This window comes from Convolutriloba macropyga, chromosome 2 (genome assembly GCF_964194025.1).
Source record: "Convolutriloba macropyga chromosome 2, txConMacr16.3, whole genome shotgun sequence".
NCBI lineage: Eukaryota > Metazoa > Xenacoelomorpha > Acoela > Convolutidae > Convolutriloba > Convolutriloba macropyga.
Genome location: NC_134469.1, coordinates 34,165,217 through 34,191,365, shown reverse-complemented (window position 1 = coordinate 34,191,365; position 26,149 = coordinate 34,165,217). Strand labels below are relative to the sequence as shown.

General features: G+C 36.4%; 1 protein-coding gene across 1 annotated transcript in view; it reads left to right on the top strand.

Annotated features, from left to right (window-relative positions):
* Positions 1–446: 446 nt before the first annotated feature.
* The window catches only part of LOC142358618 (sphingolipid delta(4)-desaturase DES1-like), a 38,077-nt gene continuing 12,374 nt past the window's right edge, over positions 447–26,149 (top strand). The window contains exons 1-2 of the mRNA XM_075410068.1: positions 447–776; positions 13,996–14,387. Coding sequence (XP_075266183.1) covers positions 695–776; positions 13,996–14,387 — 474 coding nt within the window. The 5' untranslated portion in view covers positions 447–694. The remainder of the gene's footprint in view (positions 777–13,995; positions 14,388–26,149) is intronic.

Sequence of the window (26,149 nt, the reverse complement as noted above, 5' to 3'; positions counted from 1 at the left end):
GCGGTTCTTCATATCCCGCTACAACGAATCAGACCCTTGCACTTGGCATCTCTTGTGTGGCTGCAATAACTGAAGAACAGTGTGGCTGCAATAACAGCAAGACTTGAAGAAACTCATCTTTACGTAAATAACAATAAATTTTGAACAACTCAATAACCGGGTTTTATGCGAACCCGTGGATTACTTTATCCTAAATCCATTGTTATTATTATTATTATTATTATTATTATTATTATTATATTATGAAGTGCCAGCGTTGCTCAAGTTGCAAAAGGAGGGAGTTTGACTCCTTATTAGCACGGCTTGTAGTATTGGCTGTAACATTTTTCTCAATTTGGAGTACGCCTTTTTTCCATATGGTGCTATAATGGATACAATTGTACACAGTAAGGATTGAGGAGGGGAGGGACGGAGAGCTTGGTTGAATATGAACTGAAATGTTAGCTGTGAATGAATAATATCATTTCAGATTAGCTGTGGCGTGGACTGTTTTTGTGGTAGCTGGTTAATCAGTTAGCAACCTCAGTATTCGTATTTGTCATTGTTTCATACTGAGTCTGTGTTATTTTTACTGCCTGTTCTTCCAAACCGCAATAAAAGCTGGACTTTTTCGACTTGTGCCAACTGTGATAGAAAGAGAGACTTCCCAACTCTTACTCACTTATCTATATTGTGCTAGACATACACTGCAAACATGGGTGCCAAATGTACACGTACTGAATTCGAGTATAGCTACACTGACGAACCTCATGCAACCAGGAGAAAGGAGATCTTAGGTGAGACCGCTAACTTTTATCATGTATAGGCAGAAATTGCAATTAAAGCAAGTAGCTCTCAAGTGAACTTGAATAGTCTGATCAGGAGACAATTTTTAGGAGACTATTGAAAACCGTTAATCATAAGCGAGGAATGCTCTCCGTGTGTGATATACCTTTGTTCTTGAAATGATCCACCTAAATAATCAAAGATTAGATAACCCTCAAAAATGGGAAAATGATCCTATTTGTCACATAATGAGCTTAACAATCACATTTTTGTCAGTCACGTTAAGTCAGAATCATAATAATCCTCGTTAGGGTTTCCAGTAAGTACTGCTCAGTTCTATTTTAACGAATCACTGTTGAATTTGACCTTAAGCTAACATCTGATCAATTTGATAATTTTTTAAACTCGTGTATGATGCTATAATTTCTTACCCTACGACCAAAGACTGTGGCTTTAATGGGAACGCTGATATATTTTCGTTGCTATGTAACAAAGTATATAGCAAGTTGGGAAAATTTAAATGACAGAATGCAATAAAAATGACTAACAAAAATTTTTGGTTTTCAAATGAAATGTAAGGTACAGATGCTGTATTAAACTTAGTTGAGACAATCTCGTCAAACCTTGAACAAAACAAAGTCACTATTGCTCACTATTGCTGTTTTCCTATATCTTGCAAAGGCTTTCCACTCAATTTAACGTGGCATATTACTGAAGAAAATTGAGTCATATGGTTTTTAGGAATAAGTAATAGACCTGCTTCGTTCCTTCCTTTCTTTAGCCAAAGACAGAAAGTAAAACTTAGATATTTTTCTGACAATGAAATCATCAACATTGTGTACCTGACGGACATTTTTTGGGTAACTGATTTTTCTCTTTTAATTGTTCGATAACCTATCGTTCGATAATAATTTGTCCGAACAATTAGTTGGCTTATGTTTATTAATAGCCGCACAGCGATAGCTGAGGCTATTATTGGCCTTCTCTTGGTTTTTTACAATTCAAAGAATTTGAATTGTATTGGGGCGCTGTCTTTTTTTTTTAAGATCTGTTCACACATTTTCATGATTTTTGAAGTCAAATTGGAGTAGTGATTTTGGTCACGCCGAAACAGGAAATGGAGCGAAAAAGCGAGTGGTTTTGCAGCGTGAATTTTTTTCGCTCTAATTTTAAAGTAGAGTGCGAAAATGGTGTTTGAACAAAAATTCGGTTTCTCGGTAGTGGTTTTTTGTTCACACGCGGCAATTTCACTCTGATTTTTACTGTTTTTTTTCGATTTTTTGGATCGGATTTTTTTCTAAATGGTTTTCCCAATCCATTCACAGCTCATTCTATGCCTAGTTTTTTGTTTGAATTAAATTTTCATTTTTCGCTAGTGGTTTTTTTTGTTCACATGCGGCATTTTGACATTGATTTTTTGTTTTTTTTTCTTATTTTTTGATCTGATTTTTTTAAAATGGTTTTCTCAATTCACTCATAGTCCATTCTAGGTTTAGTTTTTCTGTTTAGTCAATGAAAATTCTTTGAATTGTACGTCAGGACTTGTCCTGCTATGTTTTTTTATTTCGTCGTCATGATTTTTGTTACGACCATATGACGTCACTGCCATTTTTTGTTCATTCGTTCATGCAATTTCAACTTAATTGCATGTGTGACGTCATTTTTCGCTCTTAGTGGAGCGAGTTTTTTTGTTCATGCGCGTGATTAAATTTTTGGTCACACTTGACTTACCTCACTCTCAAAAATGACTTCCTCACTTTGAAATTGACTTTTATTTACTTTAATTCAAAGAGATAAGGTCAAATGGGTGTGTGTCACTCTAAATGAAGGTTATTTGAGATCAGCTAATAGAGGCAGCAATAACTTATACAGATTTTTAATCAAAATATAACAGATCAGCCTTCAATGAAAAGACGAATTTTTTTGGTCTGTCTTTTTTACTGTTTTTTAGACTGCCGATCTACGAATCTATTGCGGCTATTTTCTGGCAATCTGCCAGCTATGTTTTTCAGAAAGGAAACTAAAAACAGATTTAAATAGTTTTACGAGGTCTTAAATTAAAAACTGGGTTTTTATAATAAAAGGCTTTTTTGCGCAATTTGTCTTCTATTGGTTGATTGTTCTCTCGGTTATAAAAGAAAAGCCATAAAGTGCTATGCAAAGCTACTACAGGACTTGGGTTACCGCTGCATTTGCCTTTCTAATAAAGGCTTTTCAGTGCGGATTTCGGAGCGAGAGTCCAGTAAAATTGTTCTTTTTTCTGCTCTAAGATTAATGTTTTTCTCAAGTTTATTGAAGCAACTGAACTGCTACAGGCGGGGATAAATATTGAATATCTCACGAGACGGGCTATAAAATGTTTTAGGCCAGTTTTTTTAACCAAACAAATTTTAGCAGTCAGATTGCGGCTCTTTAGAAAAAAAGCTGAGGCGATGGGTCTCAACAAACTTTCAGCTTGTGATTGTGGGAAGGGTTGCTCATTGCATTGAGTCAAGTAAGATTTTGGAGAAAATTGTATCAAAGACAAGGATTAAAGTGGTGGGAGTGTTTCAATGGAAAAGGAAGTTCTGTTGTTTTGTTCTATGTTCCGACAATGTCTATTAAGATCAGTTCTGCTGGGAAATTTTGTAGTGATGACACTGGTTGCAATAGAGAATTCAGTGCGGCTCTAGGTGCTGCTTTCGTCTAAAGGCTCTGAAGGAAATTTCTAATGTAATCTGTCAGGCGGTCTGTTTATCTTGGGAAATAAGATCGTTTTCTGAAGTCCACTACTCGTAGAGAAACTCCTGTTACGGCTGATATTAGTAGTGAAAAACTAAAAATATCTTTACGCACGTTCTGGTTCGTTTAAAGCTTTAGAAACTTTTCTTGACTGTAATTTCCTTAGGATTTTCTGCAAAACTTTAAGAAAATAACTTGAATTTCGTAACTCAAAAGTCATACAACTTGACTCCAATTACACTAATGCTCGCTCTGTTAGAACTATGTTCACCAGATGACATTTAGAGTGGTAATTAAACATTACATAACTGACATTTACAGTTAAAGGGAGTATTCTGTTCAGGAATTTAATCTGTTTACATAGCAAATTATTAAGTAAATATGAAATTAACCATATTAAGACAATGATTATGTAGAGAAGTTGAACGTTAAACATAGCAAAATGGCGTGATAATTGAAGGTTCATCAAAAACTAACATAAAACATTTCTGACACAACATTTGACATCAAAGCAATCTTTAAAACAGGAAAACTTAGTGTATTATTCAAATATTAACTAAAGTTTGTTCATAACTGAAATGGAAAGTATGAATTCGCCCACATATCAAAAGCTGTCATAATTTTGGCATTGCTCGTGACATTTAGAAAGCGTATTGACACAACGCAACTGATTGATCGTATAATTATATGGCAAAAACTAGATGGAATTTGAAAAAAGGGAAAATGAGCCGTTCAGGGTAAAGTTGCAAAGTCGATGAACAAAATGAGCATCGAGACTAGCACCAATGGTTAGAGTATCAAGTGAAAACTATGCCCAACCCCCCTTTCAGGGTCCTAAACTCAAGTCCCTAGGAGCTAGAGCACTTCAAAAGTACAGTACTTTTTCAAGGTCACCCGACTACCGGAAACAAAAGTTGTGACCTTGAGATGAAAACTATTGAAAATGAAAGCAACGCATAAGGGAATGAGAGTACATATGAGAAATATACACCAGTGACCTTGAAGGTCTTGCACCAAGGTTAAATATTATTTTTTCCAACATTTTAGTATGTTTTTACATTATTTCTAATATAAAATTCAACATTGATCAAACTTGACCCAAATCCCTCGCTCTAATAGACGAGAATTGCCGGTAGAGAGCCTAGCTATAGACTTATCATAAAACGATCTAATAATTTGATAAAAAAAATTTAAAGTATTAGTTTTGACCGCAACATAGCCGGCCCAGTTTTTGGTCACAAATCCAAAAATAACATCACTTGCGGTCACTATTTACAGTGATCAACTTCACAATAGGTCTTTTGTAGCTACCCGTTGCAGTTTTTACTAGCGCTGATCTGGCTATTTGGTCGTCACTTTTATGAACTTCTTGAATTCTTCCTAACGGGAAGTTGAATGGATGCACATTCTTATCGACTATCCAAACCAGGTCACCAGTTTTTGGTTCGATAAGTTCCTCCTTGGCCCACTTCGTCCTCTGCTGTAGGCTTGGCAAATACTCAGACATCCAACGGTTCCATACGGCAACTAGGATGCTATGTTGACCTCTGAACAGCTTTTTGTAACTCGCAGTAGTTCCAGAAAACAACGCATTTGGTCAATTAATGCTAATTTGACCTATCAGAAAGTGGTTTGGTGTCAGTGGCTGTAAATCGGTGACATCTCCACTAACATCCGTAAGTGGTCGGTTGTTCATTAACTGCTCAACGAGAGTACTGTGCGAAGTCTGTCTTCAGTTAAGCTCTGTTTGCCGAGAACATTGTACAAAGCTTTCTTGCAAGATTTCACAAGACGTTCCCATACACCTCCAAAGTGAGGAGCTGCAGGCGGGTTGAAGGTCCACTTGATGTTCTCCTCTGCCAGTCTACTTGCTATTTCGTCTTTCCTGAGCTCCTGGAAGGCTTCCTTGAACTCTCTAGCCGCTCCAACAAAATTTGTTCCATTGTCAGAGATTATTGACTGAGGTTGACCTCTTCTTGCAATGAACCTATGAACAGCACCAATGCAAGCTTCAGTGTCCAAGCTGTCAACCAGTTCCAGATGAACAGCTCTAACACTCAAGCAGGTAAAGAGACACACCCACTTCTTTATTGTACGTCTGAGCATCTTTACTTCAAACGGTCCGAAATAATCGACACCGGTATTTGTGAATGGTCGGACATTTTTCGTCACTCGGTCTGTCGGTAAATCACTCATCTGTGGAGTTTTACCGCTAGTAAACAGTCGACATGTTACACAATTGTGTTTCACTGCTCTCAGCGCGCTTCTTAATCCAAATATCCAAAATTTCTACTTCGTTCCGAATATACTCCACCCCTTCGTGATGAAAAATTTTGTGCTGATAGCTCAGAAACAATTCGACTGCTCTATGTTTGCTAGGCAAAATAACAGGGTGTTTTGTCTCGAATGGTAAATTAGTTCTCCTCAGTCGTCCTTTTGCTCTCAGGACACCGTTAGAATCAATGAATGGAGATAAGGAAACAATTTTGCTGTTTGAAGAAACTGTTTTCTTGGATTTCAAGTCATCAATTTCTTTAGAATAGACTTCCAGCTGAACTAATTTTCAAATCAGTTGTGCAGCTTCTAGTAGTGAATGCACTTCAGAGTTCTTTCTGGCAAGTGATAAAATCCAAGCAATTGTTCGCCTCAATCGGTTGTATTGGCTGTATCGTTTCCAATCGACTACACCAATTACTTCGTTTGCCACGTAAACTTGAACATTCATATCCTGCTCGGCTGGAAGCTGATTATCTTCGTTTAATAAGATCGGTTGTAGCAGCCAATCTGGACCCTTGATCCAATTACTGTTGGCTATGTCATCGAAGCTGAGACCTCTTGTTCCAAGGTCGGCTGGATTCTTAGCACCTTCCACGTGGTGCCATTCGTCCACAGTTGAAGTGTCGAGTATTTCTGCTACTCTGTTTGCAACAAAAGTAGGCTGTTTCTCGTTGCTCGATCTTATCCACTGTATAACTGTTGTAGAAGCAGACCTCATTAAAACTTTATGGAAATGAGTTGAGTGTTCCTTCATGATTGTGTCCTTCAGTCGATTCCCGGTTAATGCTGCCATGAGCTCAAGTTTTGGAGACAATTTTTGGAGAAAGCGTGTCGTTGAGACTTGTCCCGCGAAATTTGCTGGCTGCGTTACATACTCTTCTCATTTTGTCGGGTTTGTGAGGATTCAAAACTGGGTGATGTGGTACATACCAGACTTTTTGATTGATTGTTGCTGCCAAGTCGCTGCTAGAAAGAATTGAGATATATCCTTTACTAAGATCTGAGTTAATTGTTTCTGTATATTTCACTTTAAGTAATTCGTCTGTCTGTAATCGACGCTGCAACCCTCGAAGTTGTCCCAATGCTGACGAAAAGTTGTTGGATAAAGCTGCTTGTTCACCGTTCCATAATAAACCAACTTCATATCGTTCGCCGTTGAATTTGATCGTTGAATTTGATCCTCGGTGGCTAGTTTGTCTTCTTTTGTTCTCTTGTCGGCAACTTTAAGTGTTCCGTAGGACTCCATATCCCACCACTTCTTGACAACCTCAGCTAGTTTCATGTCGTCATCGTTGAATACATGACACGCTGCGCTGAGTTTTAGCTGATTAATTGGAACTGGACCACTGACTGTCCATCCAAGTGGTAACTTAATAGCCCACGGTTTGTTCTCACCGCCATTTTTGTATTCGACGGGTCGAATCAGTTCATAAGCATTCTGGCCTAGAATGATTGCAACTTCCTTCAAATCGATCTGCTTGAAACCCACACACTTCAAGTAGGGATACTTTTCTTTCATCTCCTGGACATTGTAAACGCTTGTTCCAATTTCCAAGTTCTTTTGACTGTGAATTGTGAGTAGCTTTCCTTTGTCCTGCATACAGTTAGCCGGCCCAATTGTAACCTGAACCGCTCTGTATCTTCGTTTAATAAGATCGGTTGTAGCAGCCAATCTGGACCCTTGATCCAATTACTGTTGGCTATGTCATCGAAGCTGAGACCTCTTGTTCCAAGGTCGGCTGGATTCTTAGCACCTTCCACGTGGTGCCATTCGTCCACAGTTGAAGTGTCGAGTATTTCTGCTACTCTGTTTGCAACAAAAGTAGGCTGTTTCTCGTTGCTCGATCTTATCCACTGTATAACTGTTGTAGAAGCAGACCTCATTAAAACTTTATGGAAATGAGTTGAGTGTTCCTTCATGATTGTGTCCTTCAGTCGATTCCCGGTTAATGCTGCCATGAGCTCAAGTTTTGGAGACAATTTTTGGAGAAAGCGTGTCGTTGAGACTTGTCCCGCGAAATTTGCTGGCTGCGTTACATACTCTTCTCATTTTGTCGGGTTTGTGAGGATTCAAAACTGGGTGATGTGGTACATACCAGACTTTTTGATTGATTGTTGCTGCCAAGTCGCTGCTAGAAAGAATTAAGATATATCCTTTACTAAGATCTGAGTTAATTGTTTCTGTATATTTCACTTTAAGTAATTCGTCTGTCTGTAATCGACGCTGCAACCCTCGAAGTTGTCCCAATGCTGACGAAAAGTTGTTGGATAAAGCTGCTTGTTCACCGTTCCATAATAAACCAACTTCATATCGTTCGCCGTTGAATTTGATCGTTGAATTTGATCCTCGGTGGCTAGTTTGTCTTCTTTTGTTCTCTTGTCGGCAACTTTAAGTGTTCCGTAGGACTCCATATCCCACCACTTCTTGACAACTTCAGCTAGTTTCATGTCGTCATCGTTGAATACATGACACGCTGCGCTGAGTTTTAGCTGATTAATTGGAACTGGACCACTGACTGTCCATCCAAGTGGTAACTTAATAGCCCACGGTTTGTTCTCACCGCCATTTTTGTATTCGACGGGTCGAATCAGTTCATAAGCATTCTGGCCTAGAATGATTGCAACTTCCTTCAAATCGATCTGCTTGAAACCCACACACTTCAAGTAGGGATACTTTTCTTTCATCTCCTGGACATTGTAAACGCTTGTTCCAATTTCCAAGTTCTTTTGACTGTGAATTGTGAGTAGCTTTCCTTTGTCCTGCATACAGTTAGCCGGCCCAATTGTAACCTGAACCGCTCTGCATGTTGTAATTTGTGTGCCGTGAATTCCAGTAACATTTAACGACACTGATTCTCCACGTAATTCAAGCTTTTCTAACAAGTCTTCATCCACCCACGTCTGAGTGGACCCCGTGTCACAAACAGCAAGAGTATCTTCGAATTACCCTTCATCTCCGAAGATTCTGACACGTGCTATTTGCATTAAACCTCTTATTGACTCCACATTGGTGGTTAAATTAGTCACTTCTGTCTTGTTAATGGGTTTCAAGTTTTCCGACCTTTTCTTGTAGTGAAGCAACTTGTTGTGGGTTTTCTCACAGCCATCAACGCCACAATTTTTGTTCCTTGGACAGTCTTTTGCTGCATGGTTATCAGCAAGACAACAAAAACATAGCTTCTTTTCTTTAACGACATTGTATCGTTCATCTATTTTCATGTTCTTGAACTTATCGCAGTTCCAGACCCTATGATTTGAACCTTCGATAGGACATTTGTTTTCGGTCCGAGTTTTATCGTCATTTGAACTGAAGGCTGACTCGCTGGGATTTGGACTTTTCTTGAAATCAGGTTTCTTACTGAACTTTGTCGTTTGTGTTTCGAATTTTGACGATGTAGGCGCACAATGAACCAATCGCTCATGTACTTGCGCTTCTTGCAACCAATTATTAAACTCGACCAGGTTTGGTATTCGTCTTGCTTTGGTTGGGGCCTCTATAAAAGCAAACCATCGACGCTTTGTATCTAACGGCAACTTACTGACCGCAATATCAAGGTTACTAGAAGAAAACAAGTCGTTCGAGTACCCAAATTGCTGTAGAATGTTCACAAACGTTGATACCGTATCAGCAAACTCTATCAAGGATGATAAGTCGCTAAATGTAACCTGTGGGAAGTTCTGAATTTTGGCCAAACTTTCTTTGCAGTGTGTTCCAACCCTGATTGTACATTGTTCCAGAGTAGCCCATTCCATTGACAGCTCGTTTTGCTTTTCCAACAAGCAATGTCTTCAAATGGCTCATTTTCTCGTCTCGGCTAATACTGTTGCTGTGTATTGTAGACAGAAACATTCCACTCCATTCAGGCCAATCCAATGGATTACCATCAAATTCGCGAAATTTTAATTTTGGCAAACTTCTGTTACCATTGTTGGTTGGTTGTGAAAAGATATCATTACTGTTGTCCCTTGGAGACAAGAATGAATTTGAATAGGCGTATCTATCAGGTGAAAATCGTCTATCTCTGCTTCCCTGAGGTGTACTTTGAATTCTTGTTTGCTGCTCAAATGGATTTTCGATATCTTCTCCTGAACTGTACTGCTGTCGATACTTTGTTAAACGACTCGAATAACTATCTGTCGTTAAAAAAGAACTTGATGGACGCTCCACTTCTGGCAGTTGAACTTTGAGGTTTTCTGCGTACTCATCGTATTCCTCGTGAAGTTCTTTCGTTGAAAATTCGTCATCAGACTCCGTTTCATTTGATTGTTTAGATTTGTCAGAAGTCTCTCCAGAAGAACTTTCTAATTCGGCTTCCATCAAGCGAAGTTGAAGTTTTTCCTCAACTTGTCTCATCCGTTCTTCGTGCTCTCTTTGCTTTCTTTCAAACTCCATTTGAAGCTTTTTGGACTCGATGTTGGCCTTCTTTTTGGCCTTCTCCTGTCTTTCTTCAACTTTCTGGAGCTTTAGCAATCTCTTCTCCTCCTCTCTTGCAAGCTTGTTCTCCAATGAGTAATTACCAGATTTACCCACTTGACTTGTGTTTTGAGTCGGACTGTCGCTTTTCTCTTTCTGTGAGCCACTGCTCACAAGGTTTACGCCATTGTCCTGAGGAGTACTGTCCGTTAGAACTGCTGCATTTGGAGCATCTTCTCCCAATGTAGTGAATGTGGAGACTGAAACTTCTCCAAACGAAACCATTCTGTTTTCTGATGCTGCTGCTTTTAGATCGAAAAGATTCAGAATGTAGCATTTGTGATCCGTTTGACGACTTCTGTAGTCAATGCATTTCTCTGTTACCTCAGAGCAACCAGTCCCACCGTGTTTGGCCTCTACTTTACTCAGCTGATTGAGTCACTTGTCTTCTTCTTCGAAGTATGCGTCAACTTCAGATCTAGCTCGACGAATGGAATTCGACGAATCAGCATGGAATGATGATTTTTTGTTGGGAAGATGCTTGTTGTTCTGATGAAGAAGGTATCGACTTCTGGCAACCTTCTGAGATTTTGTCGACTTCTTGAACATTTTGATAATAAATAACAACAAATATTATCTTTTTAAATGTCCGGGGAGAATACGGACCATTAATGTTACGGCTGATATTAGTAGTGAAAAACTAAAAATATCTTTACGCATGTTCTGGTTCGTTTAAAGCTTTAGAAACTTTTCTTGACTGTAATTTCCGTAGGATTTTCTGCAAAACTTTGAGAAAATAACTTGAATTTCGTAACTGAAAAGTCATACAACTTGACTCCAATTACACTAATGCTCGCTCTGTTAGAATTATGTTCACCAGATGACATTTACGAGTGGTAATTAAACATTACATAACTGACATTTACAGTTAAAGGGAGTATTCTGTTCAGGAATTTAATCTGTTTACATAGCAAATTATTAAGTAAATATGAAATTAACCATATTAAGACAATGATTATGTAGAGAATTTGAACGTTAAACATAGCAAAATGGCGTGATAATTGAAGGTTCATCAAAAACTAACATAAAACATTTCTGACACAACATTTGACATCAAAGCAATCTTTAAAACAGGAAAACTTAGTGTATTATTCAAATATTAACTAAAGTTTGTTCATAACTGAAATGGAAAGTATGAATTCGCCCACATATCAAAAGCTGTCATAATTTTGGCATTGCTCGTGACATTTAGAAAGCGTATTGACACAACGCAATTGATTGATCGTATAATTATATGGCAAAAACTAGATGGAATTTGAAAAAAGGGAAAATGAGCCGTTCAGGGTAAAGTTGCAAAGTCGATGAACGAAATGAGCATCGAGACTAGCACCAATGGTTAGAGTATCAAGTGAAAACTATGCCCAACCCCCTTTTCAGGGTCCTAAACTCAAGTCCCTAGGAGCTAGAGCACTTCAAAAGTTCAGCACTTTTTCAAGGTCACCCGACTATCGGAAACAAAAGTTGTGACCTTGAGATGAAAACTATTGAAAATGAAAGCAACGCATAAGGGAATGAGAGTACATATGAGAAATATACACCAGTGACCTTGAAGGTCTTGCACCAAGGTTAAATATTATTTTCATCATTTTAGTATGTTTTTACATTATTTCTAATATAAAATTCAACATTGATCAAACTTGACCCAAATCCGTCGCTCTAATAGACGAGAATTGCCGGTAGAGAGCCTAGCTATAGACTTATCATAAAACGATCTAATAATTTGATAAGAAAAATTTAAAGTATTAGTTTTGACCGCAACAACTCCTGTGTCCATCTTGGACACAGATGTGGATTCTGTAAAGTTCTTCCTTTTTAGTTGTATCAGGACACAATGTTTGTTCAATAAAGTAATTTCCTGTTTGGCTAGAAAACTTCCGGTGAAGAATGCCTGCCGTGATTGTTAATTTTGGAAACTGCTTCAAGTACTTCTTGATCACCTGGTGGCCGTGTACCTCCTCACAACGAAACCTTTTTAGCTGGGTTACGGGACCCTGAGATTCAGAAAAACATACTGATTTTATTAAATACTGCGACGTTAATTTGTAAATGTTCTCATCCTTGAATTTTCAAGATTTTTCTGATTACTTTCCAGTTTTTCATTAGGACTAAAAATCAAACTTTTTATTAAGAAATTCCGATTTTTTGTTTTTCTCGCAAACTATTGTTTTTCCCACTTTTTTCCATCATAGGGGCTTTTGTCTGTCAAAAATCACGACTCGTATATAGAGGGCATTTTGGTGACAAAAGTAAGAATTTTGACGCAGTTTTTGAAAAAGTTAGTTTTTTAATTTTTAAAATTTTTTGACCGTTTTCCTAAAGCTCCGCACTTAAAACCAAATTTTGTGGCCGTCTTCGTTTAAATTCAAATAGAAGTCCTATGAGCTAAAAGTTGTACTATACTTTAAATCAGAGGTAACCTTTCAATAATTTTGAAAATATGAAAACAATTTTAAAAAATTATTGACCCAAATTGCAAAAATTTTCGAAACTTGAAAATGAAAAAGAACAATAAAACTTTTCTAGGTCGCTCTTTGCTCATAATAACTGTTTTCAGGTGTTTCCCAGACCAGATTTAGCCATTGTGAGTGTTTTGGATTAATTGTTTACTTATTTAAAAAAAGTTACCTTTTTCCAAAATTTTACTATTTTTTTTACTAGAAAGTTAATCAGGTTTTGTTCAGAAGTTCTCAAAATCTTCGAAATAAAATTTTCTAATTTTTTTGCATTCCAACTTATTTGATCAAAGCAGTGGACTTTTTAATTGAAAATCTGCTTCATGAGTTATTTTGGCTTATTTGCGTTAAATTGTACTCAATTTTTGGGATTTTTCGCTCTTAGTGTTGCGAGTTGTTTTTTGTTCATTCGCGTGATTAAATTTTTGGTCACACCTGACTTACATCACTCTCAAAAATGACTTCCTCACTTTGAAATTGATTTTTATTTACTTTAATTGAAAGAGATAAGGTCAAATGGGCGTGTGGCACTCTAAATGATGGTTATTTGAGAGCAGCTAATAGAGGCAGCAAAACTTATACAGATTTATAATCAAAATATAACATATCAGCCTTCAATGAAAAGACGAATTTTTTTGGTCTGTCTTTTCTACCGTTTTTTTTGAGACTGCAGATCTACGAAGCTATTGCGGCTATTTTCTGGCAATCCGCCAGCTATTTTTATTTTAAGTCTCATCATCGGAAACAGTTTTTGGATGACTTTCCATATTTTCCGAAAATTGTTAATGTGTCTTACTTTTTTCTGCCGAATAATTTGTCGCCTTTCTATCCTGGGAAACTTTGTCTGGAGTCAAAATTTACGAGGATTGCATTTAGGGTATTTTTGGGCCAAAAGTGACAGAATCAAAAAAAGTAGTTTTTTTTTCAGAAAGTTAAATTTTTCGCCGATTCCTAAAGCTCTATCTTTGTACCGACATGTCTATCATTAACGCGTATCCGGTTGCGTAAATGAAGCATCTGTCATTATTATAACATTTTCTGGTCAACTTTTTGTTGTCTGTTATGGAAGTCACAGGCTGCCCTCAAGTCTTTTGTTAGTTTTTTGAGCATGTGCTGATCGTCTTCTTCGAATTTTTTAAAGCAGGTCGTAGAATAGTAAGAGTTTCTCCGAAAGTTCTGGATGAAAGCTTTGTAAGACTGGAATAAGTCGATCATTCGTTCAACTTGTTTTGGGTTTATTTAAAACCAATTAATCAATGATTTTCAGAGCTGCATAAACGTGCTTTTTATTATGTATTGTTTCAGCCAAGTATCCAGAAGTGAAGGAGCTCTACGGAGCAGACTACTCGATGTTGTTCATTGTGCCTTTCGTAGTTACCTTCCAAATATGGATGTGCTGGATGCTGCAGGATGCCTCCTGGCCTATCACAATTACACTAGCCTACCTCATCGGGGGAACCATCAACCAGTCGCTCACACTAGCTATGCACGAGAACTCTCACAACAATGTCTTCAATCGTAACTACCTTCTGGGTAGGCTCTTCGGAATGTTCATCACACTGCCTATAGGAGTACCTGCCTCGATAGCATTTAAGAAGTACCACAGTGAGCACCATCAGTTCATGGGGGATGATGTCAAAGACCAAGACATCCCCCACCCACTGGAAGCTAAGCTGTTTGACAGAACGTTCACCAAGGTATCGATTAGCATAGCAACCTACGTCTTCTTTAAAGCTTTAAAATTGGCATAAGACTTTTGAAGCGCCCTGATTTGTTTGCTGGTTACTGCGTAATTTCGGTGATTACTGCGCCCTGATTTCCCTATTTGCCCTGTGTAATGTGGCCTTTAGGTAATGGTTCTAATCATAATTTCCATGAATGCCGTTCTCTGAATACTCTATTTTGGTTTATTTAGGTTTCCTTTCTTTGCGCTTTATAATGGGTCAAAAACTAAGGTGGGGTAAAGTTTTTGGAAGGTTGGTATTGTTAATAGTGACCACTATCGTTACCTCTATGAATCGAATTATTCCTCATGTAAGTAGTAGTCAATTTGCCGGTACAGTCAACGGGGGACCCAAAAATGTACTTTTTAGATACCTTTTTTCGAAAAAATTGTTATTTTCAAAAATTTTAGTTTTGTGGTAGTAGTGTATAATATGTGCTATCTGACTGCTTTCTAAACGAAAGATGATCAGATAGCACATATAAAACACTACGTCTCTAATAAAAAATAATGATTTTACGCTATTTAAGTGATTTTCAAAGATTATAAAAATGTGAAATCACTTAAATTAAGTAATTTTTCATGATAACAAAAATTGAACATATATTACACACTATTCTCTAATACAAAACTATTGCTTACCCGTTAGGTTTTTCGTCAGTAATTAACATCAGTAATAAAACTATAAAAATTTAACTCGGTTAAAAAATTGCTGACTCAACAAAAAATGTGCCCTCTGTTAAAAATCAAACAGCTATTTTGACTTAATGAAAATCTGTTCCCTGTTGAAAAAAACAGTTATGCTCAGTGGAAAAAAACAAACTCAAACGAGGTGGGAATTTCTGTTTCGATGCGAATATAATTTTCGTGAATTTGGTTTTATTTGTAATGTGATGGTGGATCGTTATATTTTAAAAAAAAATTGAATTAATTTTTCAATGTGATCTTTAATTAGACTTTTTTTCAATGCGATGGCGATTGGTTATTTTTTAATTTGAATAAATCTTTTTAAATGTGACGGTGAGTGGTTAGATTTTTAATCTGAATAATTCTTTTTCAGTCTGATGGTGAATGGTTTATCTTTAATTCACTACTCGAGAGCATTTTTCGTTTAGCATAAAACGAAAATTAATTATTCATTCTAATAAAAATAAGCGTAGCTATGACCCGCTCTATGAGTAAACTAGAAATACTGATAGAATTAAACAATCTAGAAAAAGAAAACAATAGTTTAGAAGATAAAATAAAATAAAAAGAATATTATGGTGACATAGAAGAATTGATCGAAATTAACAAAAACATTAAATTTACAAACAAATTCAATCGGCGAAGCTACGGAGAATATAATATCAAATCAAAAACAAACATTAGCAGCATTAGAAGATAATTTTGATTAACTTTAATATTAAGTTACCAGGTGAAAGAGGAGATATGTTAACTGTAGACAATGATATGATCGATATTCTATTATTAATGGGAAACAAACAAATAATCAGTTAGAACCAAAATCAATTGAAACATCCAAACAAATTTAAAATAATTGGTATAGATGTATCTTTAACACAAAATGGTATAAAAGTAAAGGATATCATCTATGATTTCACAAAAGGTCTCACTAGGTTTATCACCCATGAGATGTAACCCAAAGAGATTTAAAAGCTGATAAAATTAAGATAAGGGATATCAATTGCAAACAAAAAGGAGATATTAAGAGTGAAAGATTAGCAGCATTAGAAGATAATTTTGATTAACTTTAATATTAAGTTACCAGGTGAAAGAGGACATATGATAACTGTAGACAATGATATGATCGATATTCTATTATTAATGGGAAACAAACAAATAATCAGTTAGAACCAAAATCAATTGAAACATCCAAACAAATTTAAAATAATTGGTATAGATGTATCTTTAACACAAAATGGTATAAAAGTAAAGGATATCATCTATGATTTCACAAAAGGTCTCACTAGGTTTATCACCCATGAGATGTAACCCAAAGAGATTTAAAAGCTGATAAAATTAAGATAAGGGATATCAATTGCAAACAAAAAGGAGATATTAAGAGTGAAAGATTATAAAGTTAACAACTAGTCTCACCTCACCAAGAGTAAATTCTAGTTGTGCAGACACTAATTACGAGAGGAAACAAGAAGTTAGTGCCATTGGTTTCACTGATACTAACCCTGACCATTTAGCAGAAAGATTAGAATCACTTTTACTAGAATTAAAAGTGGAACATTATGGATTATGTGATATTTTAACTTTTTATCCTCAGTAACGCCATTTTATTGTTTAAGCTAGTTTTCAGTTTTTATCAATTTTGTTAACCTTTTGACGCAAAATGACTATCAAAACACACCTTAAACGGTCAATTCAAACTTTCTCCAATCCTTAATTGCACAATAATTCCATTGACCTCACATAACACACACATTTCCCGACATAATAATGAACCCATAAAATTGTGTTTTACCGAGTTCTGATTAAAAAAAATTCATTATCATTTCATCATTTTTCCATTCAATTTTCATTTTTTGTGCGCCATTCATTCTGTTCTACTGTTTTCATTTCGAAACTTTACTTGGAACTTCTCTTCAAGTTTGAAATTCGTTTATTCACTTTTATTACTTTTCATATGTTAATTTAAAACATAACATAAAAGTAAAAGATAACATGATTTCACAAAAGGTTTCACTAGGTTTATCACTCATGAAGATGTAAACCAAAGAGATTTAAAAGATGATAAAATCAAGATAAGGGTAACAATTCGAAACAAAACGTCGAGTTAGCAAGAAAGAGTTAGTGCGAGTGGTTTGACTGATACTAACCCTGATGATTTAGCAGAATGATTACTTTTACTAGAAACAAAAGCAGGACTATGGATTATTCGATGAGATGTTAAAGATATCTAAAGAACTATTATCCATGGATATTATCACTCAAAAACTGTTTAATTTCGTTTTTTATGGTTTAAAATGTCACACAATCAAAACAACACTGTTCAATACAGCAGCATTTATCTTAATAGAATCGCTTTTTTTGAATTTGTCCCCAAAATTTTGATTTGTTAAACTAAAAACATGAAAAATTTACAAATATTTAAAAAAACAGTACCCAAATACTCATTATATATTTTATGGAAATATTTTCTACATTCTTGCCCCGAAACACCCCAATTTTGCACAATTTTGACCTTTTTTTTGAAATACAAAAATATGAGTGAAAATTAACATAATTATCACCCGATTCTTAATAAATTCTTGTGCCAATTTTCCACAGAACTACAAAGTTTAGAAGACTACTTTTGAACCAGAAAAACTTTAACTTTTTACCATCAGAAACGCCATTTTTTAATCTAGTTGTCAGTTTTTATAAATTTTAATTATTTTTGACGCAAAATGACTCCCAAAGTACACCTTAAACGGTCAATTCAAATTTTTTCCGATCCTTTTCACAATAATTCCATTGGTCCACATGAGACACTTTTGAGACAAAATTCTGAACCCATAAAATCACATTTTATTGGTTTTTCGGATAATTTTTTTCGCATTTTATTAATTTTTCATTCGATTTCCACTCTATTTTGTGCACCAATCGTTCTCTTGTACTGTTTTCATTTCTAAACTTCACGTGAAGCTTCTCTCGAATTTTGAAATTCATCTAACTTTCAATTTTATCACTTCTCATTTGTTATTTTAAGCATATGGCCAAAAAACCCATAAAATTAAAACCTATTTTGCGGTCTCTCATAACTGGCAACAGTATTAAAATTTCTTACCTTGGAACAAAAACATACAATTTACACTATTTTCTCTACCATTCCCTCAGATTTCCATCAGGTTGATCACGGTTCTTTTTCAGTCTTTCATTAGTCCGATTAGACCGGAAAAAGGAGTCAGAATTTGAAAAAATTAATTAGTTTGTTATTCACCTTGAAAAGTTTTCATCAAAACGTTTAAGTTATATCACTCTCACCACCCAAATCTACAAAAAAACTACATAATGTTGCCAACCATAAAAAATAATTTTTTCGAAAAAAGTTATAACAATTTTTGAAAAGGGTACCTAAAAATCGCCATGTCGCCAATGTCAGGGCAGACATTTAAAATTTCAAAATTTTCTAAAAGTTTTTGCCGCCTTAATTTTTTCCGGCCAAAAAATACCATCTACAAGTTTTCGAAAAGTGCACCTAAAAAGGGCCATATCGCTAATTTCACGGTGGGACGTCTCCCCGTGATTTTACCGGCAGATTGACTACTGCTCATGTAATGAGTTCAACTATATTATAATAGGTGCTTTTGCGAGTTAACATAAAATCATTTTATGATTGGTTTTGATTGATTACATCATTCCTTCCTAAGTTTAACGAATGGCAAAAATACATGTTTAACAAACATAAAAGTACACGTTTCAGAGGACTACGCTTCTGTACATTATTATTATTATTATTATTAAATTGACTTGGTACCCGCGATGCGGGAATCACTTTGTTAACTAATTAGAAACAGGACCAATTAACAGGATACTGATAGTATTTAAAGTTCAAAGCCTTTAATTTCAACAGCGAGTTCAGCTGTTTCCGAAATAACACTGTTGGACATGTCCAGTCAAAAGTTGAGATGTCATTTCGCTGAGAGAGAACATTTGCATATTTCACAACTCTCAAGACAAAATACTCTTCGAATTTGACTGATTTCGTCCAATTAAAATTGGTCTTCAAAAATTGTTTTGCTGCAGAACGGTTACTGCGTGGTCCCTTGAAAACTTTCCAATAATCATCAAACTTAAGGGCAGTATCACAGTTGTAAATTTTGTTCAGCATAAGAAGATCATTTCGAACCAAAAGAAAACTGATCGGCAACAAATTGTTGGAAATGAGGCTCTGATTGTAGTCACTATCTGTAAAAAATTTCTTATTCAAAGCCCACTTGAGCGCTCGTCTTTGCATCTTTTCGAGTTTTCTGCAATTTGGCCAATTCGAGAACCATACATTTGACGCGTACAGGAGAATTGATAAAATGTAACTTTTGTATAAACTTACTTTTACTTTCGTATTTGTAGAAAAGGGAACGTTTCTCTTCAAGAAAAAAAGCTTTTGTTGTGCCTTTGACAGCCGCTGATTGATATGACTGTCCCATTTCAAGTTATTAGTAATTACTACACCAAGATCATTCACCGAAGATTTGCATGTAATTTCTGTATCGTCTGCATACAAGTGGACACTACACTGATCTAACTTTTTTACATCAAAACATATAGCTTCAAACTTTGCATTGTTGAATTGCATTCTGTTTTCTTTTGACCATTTAATTGCTTTGTTTAAATCATTTTGTAGTGAAAATAAATTCATTTGACTTCCAATAATTTTTGTGTCATCGGCGAAAAGATATGTGCTGTTCTCCATTAGAGATGGAAGGTCATTAATGTACACAGCAAACATAAAAACCGCAAACACTGAACCCTGTGGACCACCACTCGTAACAGCTAACTCTGACGAATAATCATCTTTAACAAACACGCACTGCGTTCTATTTGACAAATAATCTGCAAAAAACTTGAGAAATTGGTTATCAAAACCAAAATGCGTAAGCTTCAACAAAATTGCATTGTGATTAATTGTATCGAACGCTTTTGCAATATCGAGATAAACGCTTAAAGCAGACTCTTTAGCATTCAAACAACGAAAAATTTTTTCACAATACTGGATCATTTGAGTGATAGTAGAATGCTTGGTCCTGAAACCGTGCTGGCGATTGTCTAAATTTTTCCATAAACGATCCCTAAATTTTCTATACAGTAATTTCTCGAAAATTAGGGAGAGCGCGCACAACATTGACACTGGTCTGTAATTTTCTATGTCAATTCTCGACTCTTTTTTATGCAGGGGTTTAATTATTGCTTTCTTCCAGCTCTTTGGAAATTCTTGCTGAATTATAATTTTGTTAAATATCTCAGTAACAACTGGGACAATGGCAGGTGAAAACGTTTTCAATAAGATTGGCTGCAATTTATCGTAGGACTCAGAACCCGAATGACAACTAAAGATCATTGATTTTACTTCACTGTTAGTGAAATATATATCTTCTAGACAAATTGTGGGGTCTGCTGAAGCGAGTGGCACTGAAAGAGGGCTCGTATCCTCTCTGAAAACAGATGCAAAATGTTGATTGAAAGCATTGGCAATTTTCAACGGTCCAGAAATACTGTTTCCAGCAAACTTCATCTTAGTGGGCAGATCAGGAATACGACGAAAGCTCTTAAGATTTTGAAAAACTTCTGTCAGAGTTAAACCTGCGAAAGAGTTCAGATATACTGTCTTATCTAGTTCAAGTGAATCAGCTAAATTCTTTTCAAGCCTTTCAATTATGTTCTTATCTTTTTGACGTCGTCGAGCTGTATTTAGAACATTTTCTGCGTGAATGGAATGAGACGAAAAGTAGTAAGGAGCTTCCCTTCGCCTTCTCGTTTTCCGAGGAATAAAAGCCATACAGCAAAAGTTGATTTCATCATAAAAATGTTGAAGTGTGTGGTTTATATCTCCAGCTGAGGCATCAAAGTAACTGAATCTTTCAGCAATTTTGGGAAGATTCGCTTTTCGGAAAGAATAAACTGATTTTGATTTCTCAACCTGGCTGCTAGAAAAATTTACTTCAGCGCTAATCATTGGGTGATCGGAAAACGTTGCATGGATATGAGCAAAAGAAATAGTGTCAGGGAAAACCGCAAGAAAGCAATCATTTTTAACGTTTTTGTCCTCTATGAGAGAGCAAAATCCGTATTTCCGAAAAACCTGGCAAAATGTTTTTTCATAGGCATTATTACTGCTCAGGAGACTCCAATCAATTCCAGGAAGGTTTACATCACCTACTATGAGCACATTGATGAGATCTAAATTGTTTTTAAGAACTTTTTCATGAGCCGAACTAATAATTTCGTGTAAGTAAGTATCAAACAATTTTACTTCTAAGCGATAAGGCGATTCATGAGGTGGATTGTAAACATTTATAACAATTATTGCCTGCTCTAAATTGCAAAAGAGAGCCGAAGTTGCAAAGTCAACAGGAGATTTAGCTTGGATTGTTTCACTGTGAACATTAATTTCTGTTTTCATACCAATAACAACTCCTCCATGGCTACCATTACATCGATCAATTCTACTAACTACGCTATAAAGGTTTGAAATGAAGACACATGTGTCATCAACTCTCGAATCAAACCACGTTTCACTCAGACAGATAATATCGGGTTTATGAACTTTGAGATGAATATCAAGGCTAATTCTTCGATTAATATTCAGCAAGGATCTACAGTTTAAGGACGAGATTTTGATGGCTGGTAGTCAGGACGTATGGACGTTTTGATCTGTAGAGGATTGCATACTATTCGGGTTAAAATTTTCAGCGATAACTTTTCCCTTATAAAATAACTCTTGACCTTTAATGGAGAAACTGTGTTTTTCGTAGCCAAAATTGTTTATCAGATTTGTCTTCCGCTGATATAGTGTTTTTTCCTTTTTGTAGTCCTCAACGGAGAGAAATTTTTTTATGACAAATCCCGAACCTTTTAACTTTGAAACAGATAAGAAGATCGTTCTGAAAGTCCACGCATTATCAATTTTCACTACAACAGGCCTGTTCTTCTCGTTAACGAGTTTCCCTAATCTGAAGCAGTCATGAATTACGACATCTTTCAGTCCCATTATTTGTTCGAAAATAGATACTACTTGTTTTTTGTCTGTATTCATTGCTTCAATTCTCGAAATCTGGTCTTGATTCTCCTGTATTCCAAAAATTATTAATTTGTCGCTCATGTGGTTTTCCGATTGTTGATTATATTGAGGTTTTGGTTGGCTATTTTGCTTCAGAGAACCCACGCTGCTCTTTAAGTCTTTGATTTCATTTTGAAGCTGCTCAATTTTAGCTTCGCAAGAGTTTTGTTTCAATTGGTAAATATCATTTCTGATTTCAGACAATTCTTGTTGAATTTGTGTATTAAGTGAATGAATATTATCCGACAAAGAATCAATATCGGCTTTTGTTACTGGAAGTTGACCTTTTTGCTCGCAATTTTCACAAGACCAACTTATGCCCTTAATTTTTCCCAAAACTGCCAAAATGCTGTTTGGTAAATTTGAGCACGAATCATGAAACCACGTTTTGCAGTTTGAACACTGTACACAAAAGCTATCACAATTTTTCTGACAGGATCCGCAGGGAAAATCTAATAGACTGATATGCGCATTAGGTTTCGCTTTTTTGTTTTTTGTCATCTTGAGAATTGCATAAAAATGGGCGTCGGGGAATAGTTTCAGTTGTTTTCACAGGCAAACCGCCCCAGAAAACTTTGGGGGGGGGGAGAGAACACCCCAAAAACTTGGACAAAGAATAGGTACGATCTCACCGGGGAACTGATAAGCACTTCGGTTAGCCCCCGTAGACCCAAAATAAACTACACTCCACTTGCACTCCACGAAACAGATGGTAACCAAGGTGTGTAAATTTTATTGAAAAAAAAAAAACTACTCAATTTTCAGGTTTAAGAATCCATCAATTCAGCAACTCAATTTCATAGCACGTGTCGTATTGCATTTTTTGTATATAAATAGAGAACAGTAGTGCAGTGGCTTGTTCGCTGGGTTTGGAATCGGAAGTTGAGGGTTTAAGCCTGCCAGAAGAAAGAAGGCAGTATAGTTTTGCTGTGTACTTGATGTCAGCTGAGAAAGCCTGCTCCGGCTGGTTCTGTCTTTGTTCTTTCCTAACATAGTACGCGCATTAGGAAGATACTTTATCTCAGTAGCAAGATTCTGGACGACAACGATGAAACAAAATTAGACGAAACCCAGAACTATCACATCTGACTTTAATACTGTTTCCTTTTCTGTGCTAACTTGCGTGTATGCGAATAAATTTTAGCTTTAATTTTTAACTGCCGTCGAACGAAGTTGGAAGTAGTTATTGTAAACTACTTGGCATCGAAACGTGTAAAGTAACACGTGCGCAGTTGGCTCCTAAAGAAAAATCCGCAACTCAAAAAGAGAACGAAAGACTAAGTTCTGTGTTTTTGCGTCCTGTTTATTACTTTAGCTGGCTGGAAGTGTTTTTGGGTCTATTGGGACAAGGGGCAAGATGAAGAATGGCAGTCCCCCGGTGAGATTGTTCCTATTTTGATAGTAATTGGTTGCTCGTGCGGTTATTATAGCTGCAAAGCTGTAAGCTGAGCGAAGCTATATTGCGGTGCTCTTGGTTTTTTTTTGTTTTGTCGTCTGACGCTCTTTTTTCGTTTTACATTTGTTCACACAGCAAAGCTGAAAAAGTCAAATTTTCTGAATGACTTCTTCCTCTCACTAACGGCATTTGCGCGCGTGACGTCATTTCTCACTCGCTTTAGCAAAAGTTTTTAGGTTATTTGCGTGATTAGATTTTGATCACACGTGACTTACCTCACTCAATAAAATGACTTTTGCACTTTAAAACTTAAGTTTAAATTGAATTTGTTTAAGGTCAAAGGAACTCATTTGGCAGTAAAGGTCCCTAATAAGAGGCTTCTGCGGAATGAATTTTAACAAGCTTTATTAATTTATCGCTGAATGTTTTACCTAGTTTTTTGAGCGGAAACTGATTGTTCACCAGATGGAAACTCATGATGGAAACTGTTTGTTCACCAGTATTTGTCGGGTCTTAACGGGCGAGGTAACAGACCATTATGTCCTGAGATCAATTATTTGTCAAGCCCTGTATACATACCAAGCATTCCTTTTCCCCTACGACGGGTGTGCTAGTGCTTCCGAGTATCTAGCAAGATCAAAAATGTTTGCCAATGCAGAATGGGGTGGCGATTTAGAGATTCTAACGTTTTGCTTCCTTACTGGCTGCGAGGTCTTTGTTCGCGATGCTTATCTGGGCTGGATTGTTTACAGTAGTCCTTTCTTTCAAAATGAAGTTTCGATTTATCTTCTTCTACAAAATTTTCATTATCAACCAGTTTCCGGTCACAATCGAATCCCTGTAATTTATCCTATACCCCAAGTCTTAAATAATACATTACCGACAACTCCGTCAGTCAATCAAAGTTGCTCTGCGTTTGCGAGCAATTCGTCAGAAATATCTGATATCCGGTCAGAATTAACAAAACAAGCGATCTACTATCAAAAAAACAAAGACAAAATCAACCAGAAGAGGAGGCAAAATTACCATGCAAAGAAAATTGCAATTGCTAGCCAAAATGATCTGAGTGGTAACCATTCGAACTCATATGAAAGAAATAAGGAGTCCCATTTGCGACAAAAGAGACTCCAACGTTTGGAGATCAAAAAACAGAAGACTAAGGAAAAGCAAACGAACTTCAGGAAAAACCCGCGAGAGAAAATACGCAAATGGTATCAAGAAAACAAAGCTACTGCAAATGCGAAAAGACGTGAAATATACAAAAACGACGATGCTTACAGGGCTTCCCAGATGAAGCGAGTCTCGGAAAGCACGACAAGGCAGAAAAATCTTCTCAAAGTGCGGCAATGGTTGTCGAATCGGATCAATAAAACAAAAAATTGTTTGCGATCATTAAGAAGATTCAAATTAGAGGAGTTTAGAGAAAAAAAACAGAAAAGCTGCTCTAAAACGATTCCAAATTCCCAAGCTGAGAGAAGAAAATCTGCTCAGATCAAAAAAACGATTTGAAAACCCTACTATCAACAATTTGAATCAAGTGAGAAGTCAGCGAAGGTATCACGAAAACAAAATTTCAGAACCCCAAATTTTAATCCGAAAATGGCGCAATTTTTTGAACGATTCCCCCTTACAATTGGTGTGCACCAGCTGCGAGCAGCTTTTTTGCGTAAGCAAGTTGTCCTGTATTCCACTGCTCTTAATTCCATGGCTGCTATACCTAACTCTAATGTACAACTCCCAAATTGTCTAAGTGTGGAGAGCAAACGATGGATATGTAAAACTTGTGACAAGCATCTCCGAAAAGAACGAATCCCCCCACATTCTGTTTTGAATGGTGTCGGTCTAAACGTAGTACCAGATGTGCTGAAAGAATTGAATTTAATTGAGGAAAAATGCGTTTCGAAGCGCTGCCCTTTCGTAAATATCTACGAGAAACCCGGTGGACAAGCGTGCTGTGCAAGTGGAATTGTAAATGTGCCCAATAGTTGCGAAAAAACTGTTCAGGAGATCCCCAGAGATATCTCGGACGACTTACTTCTTTTCAACTTCAAAAGAAGAATGAGCGATAAAAAACCCTATATAAGTATGTACGGTAAACCTAGTAAGGTTTTAAACGCAGCAAGAGCGTTGGTGGGAACCGATTTAATGAAATTATATGACGTGTCCTTCAATGAAAATTGGTACCCCCCTGTAATACAAGCACAGAATGCAGATGGCTACGAAGACATCGAAGTCAGTAAAATTTTTTTTGAACAAATGGAAGATGAAGTGCTAACTGATGCTGACCCCAATGATTATGAAATGGCGCATCATGATACTCTTATTTTCAAAGAAAACCTTAAACCAGAAATAAATAAAGCTTTTTCGTACGCACCGTGTGAGGGTTTTGATTCATTAGCTATTTACCAGGATGAGCATTGCGAAGAACTGTCTTATCCATCGCTTTTTGCAGGACAAGCTCGCATGTCTAATCATGTTGTACCGCTTACCTATGGAGACTACTGCGTCATTGAAATGCGCCATAGAAATCGAATGTTTGCTAGACATGTTGAGAATATTTGTTTCAAAG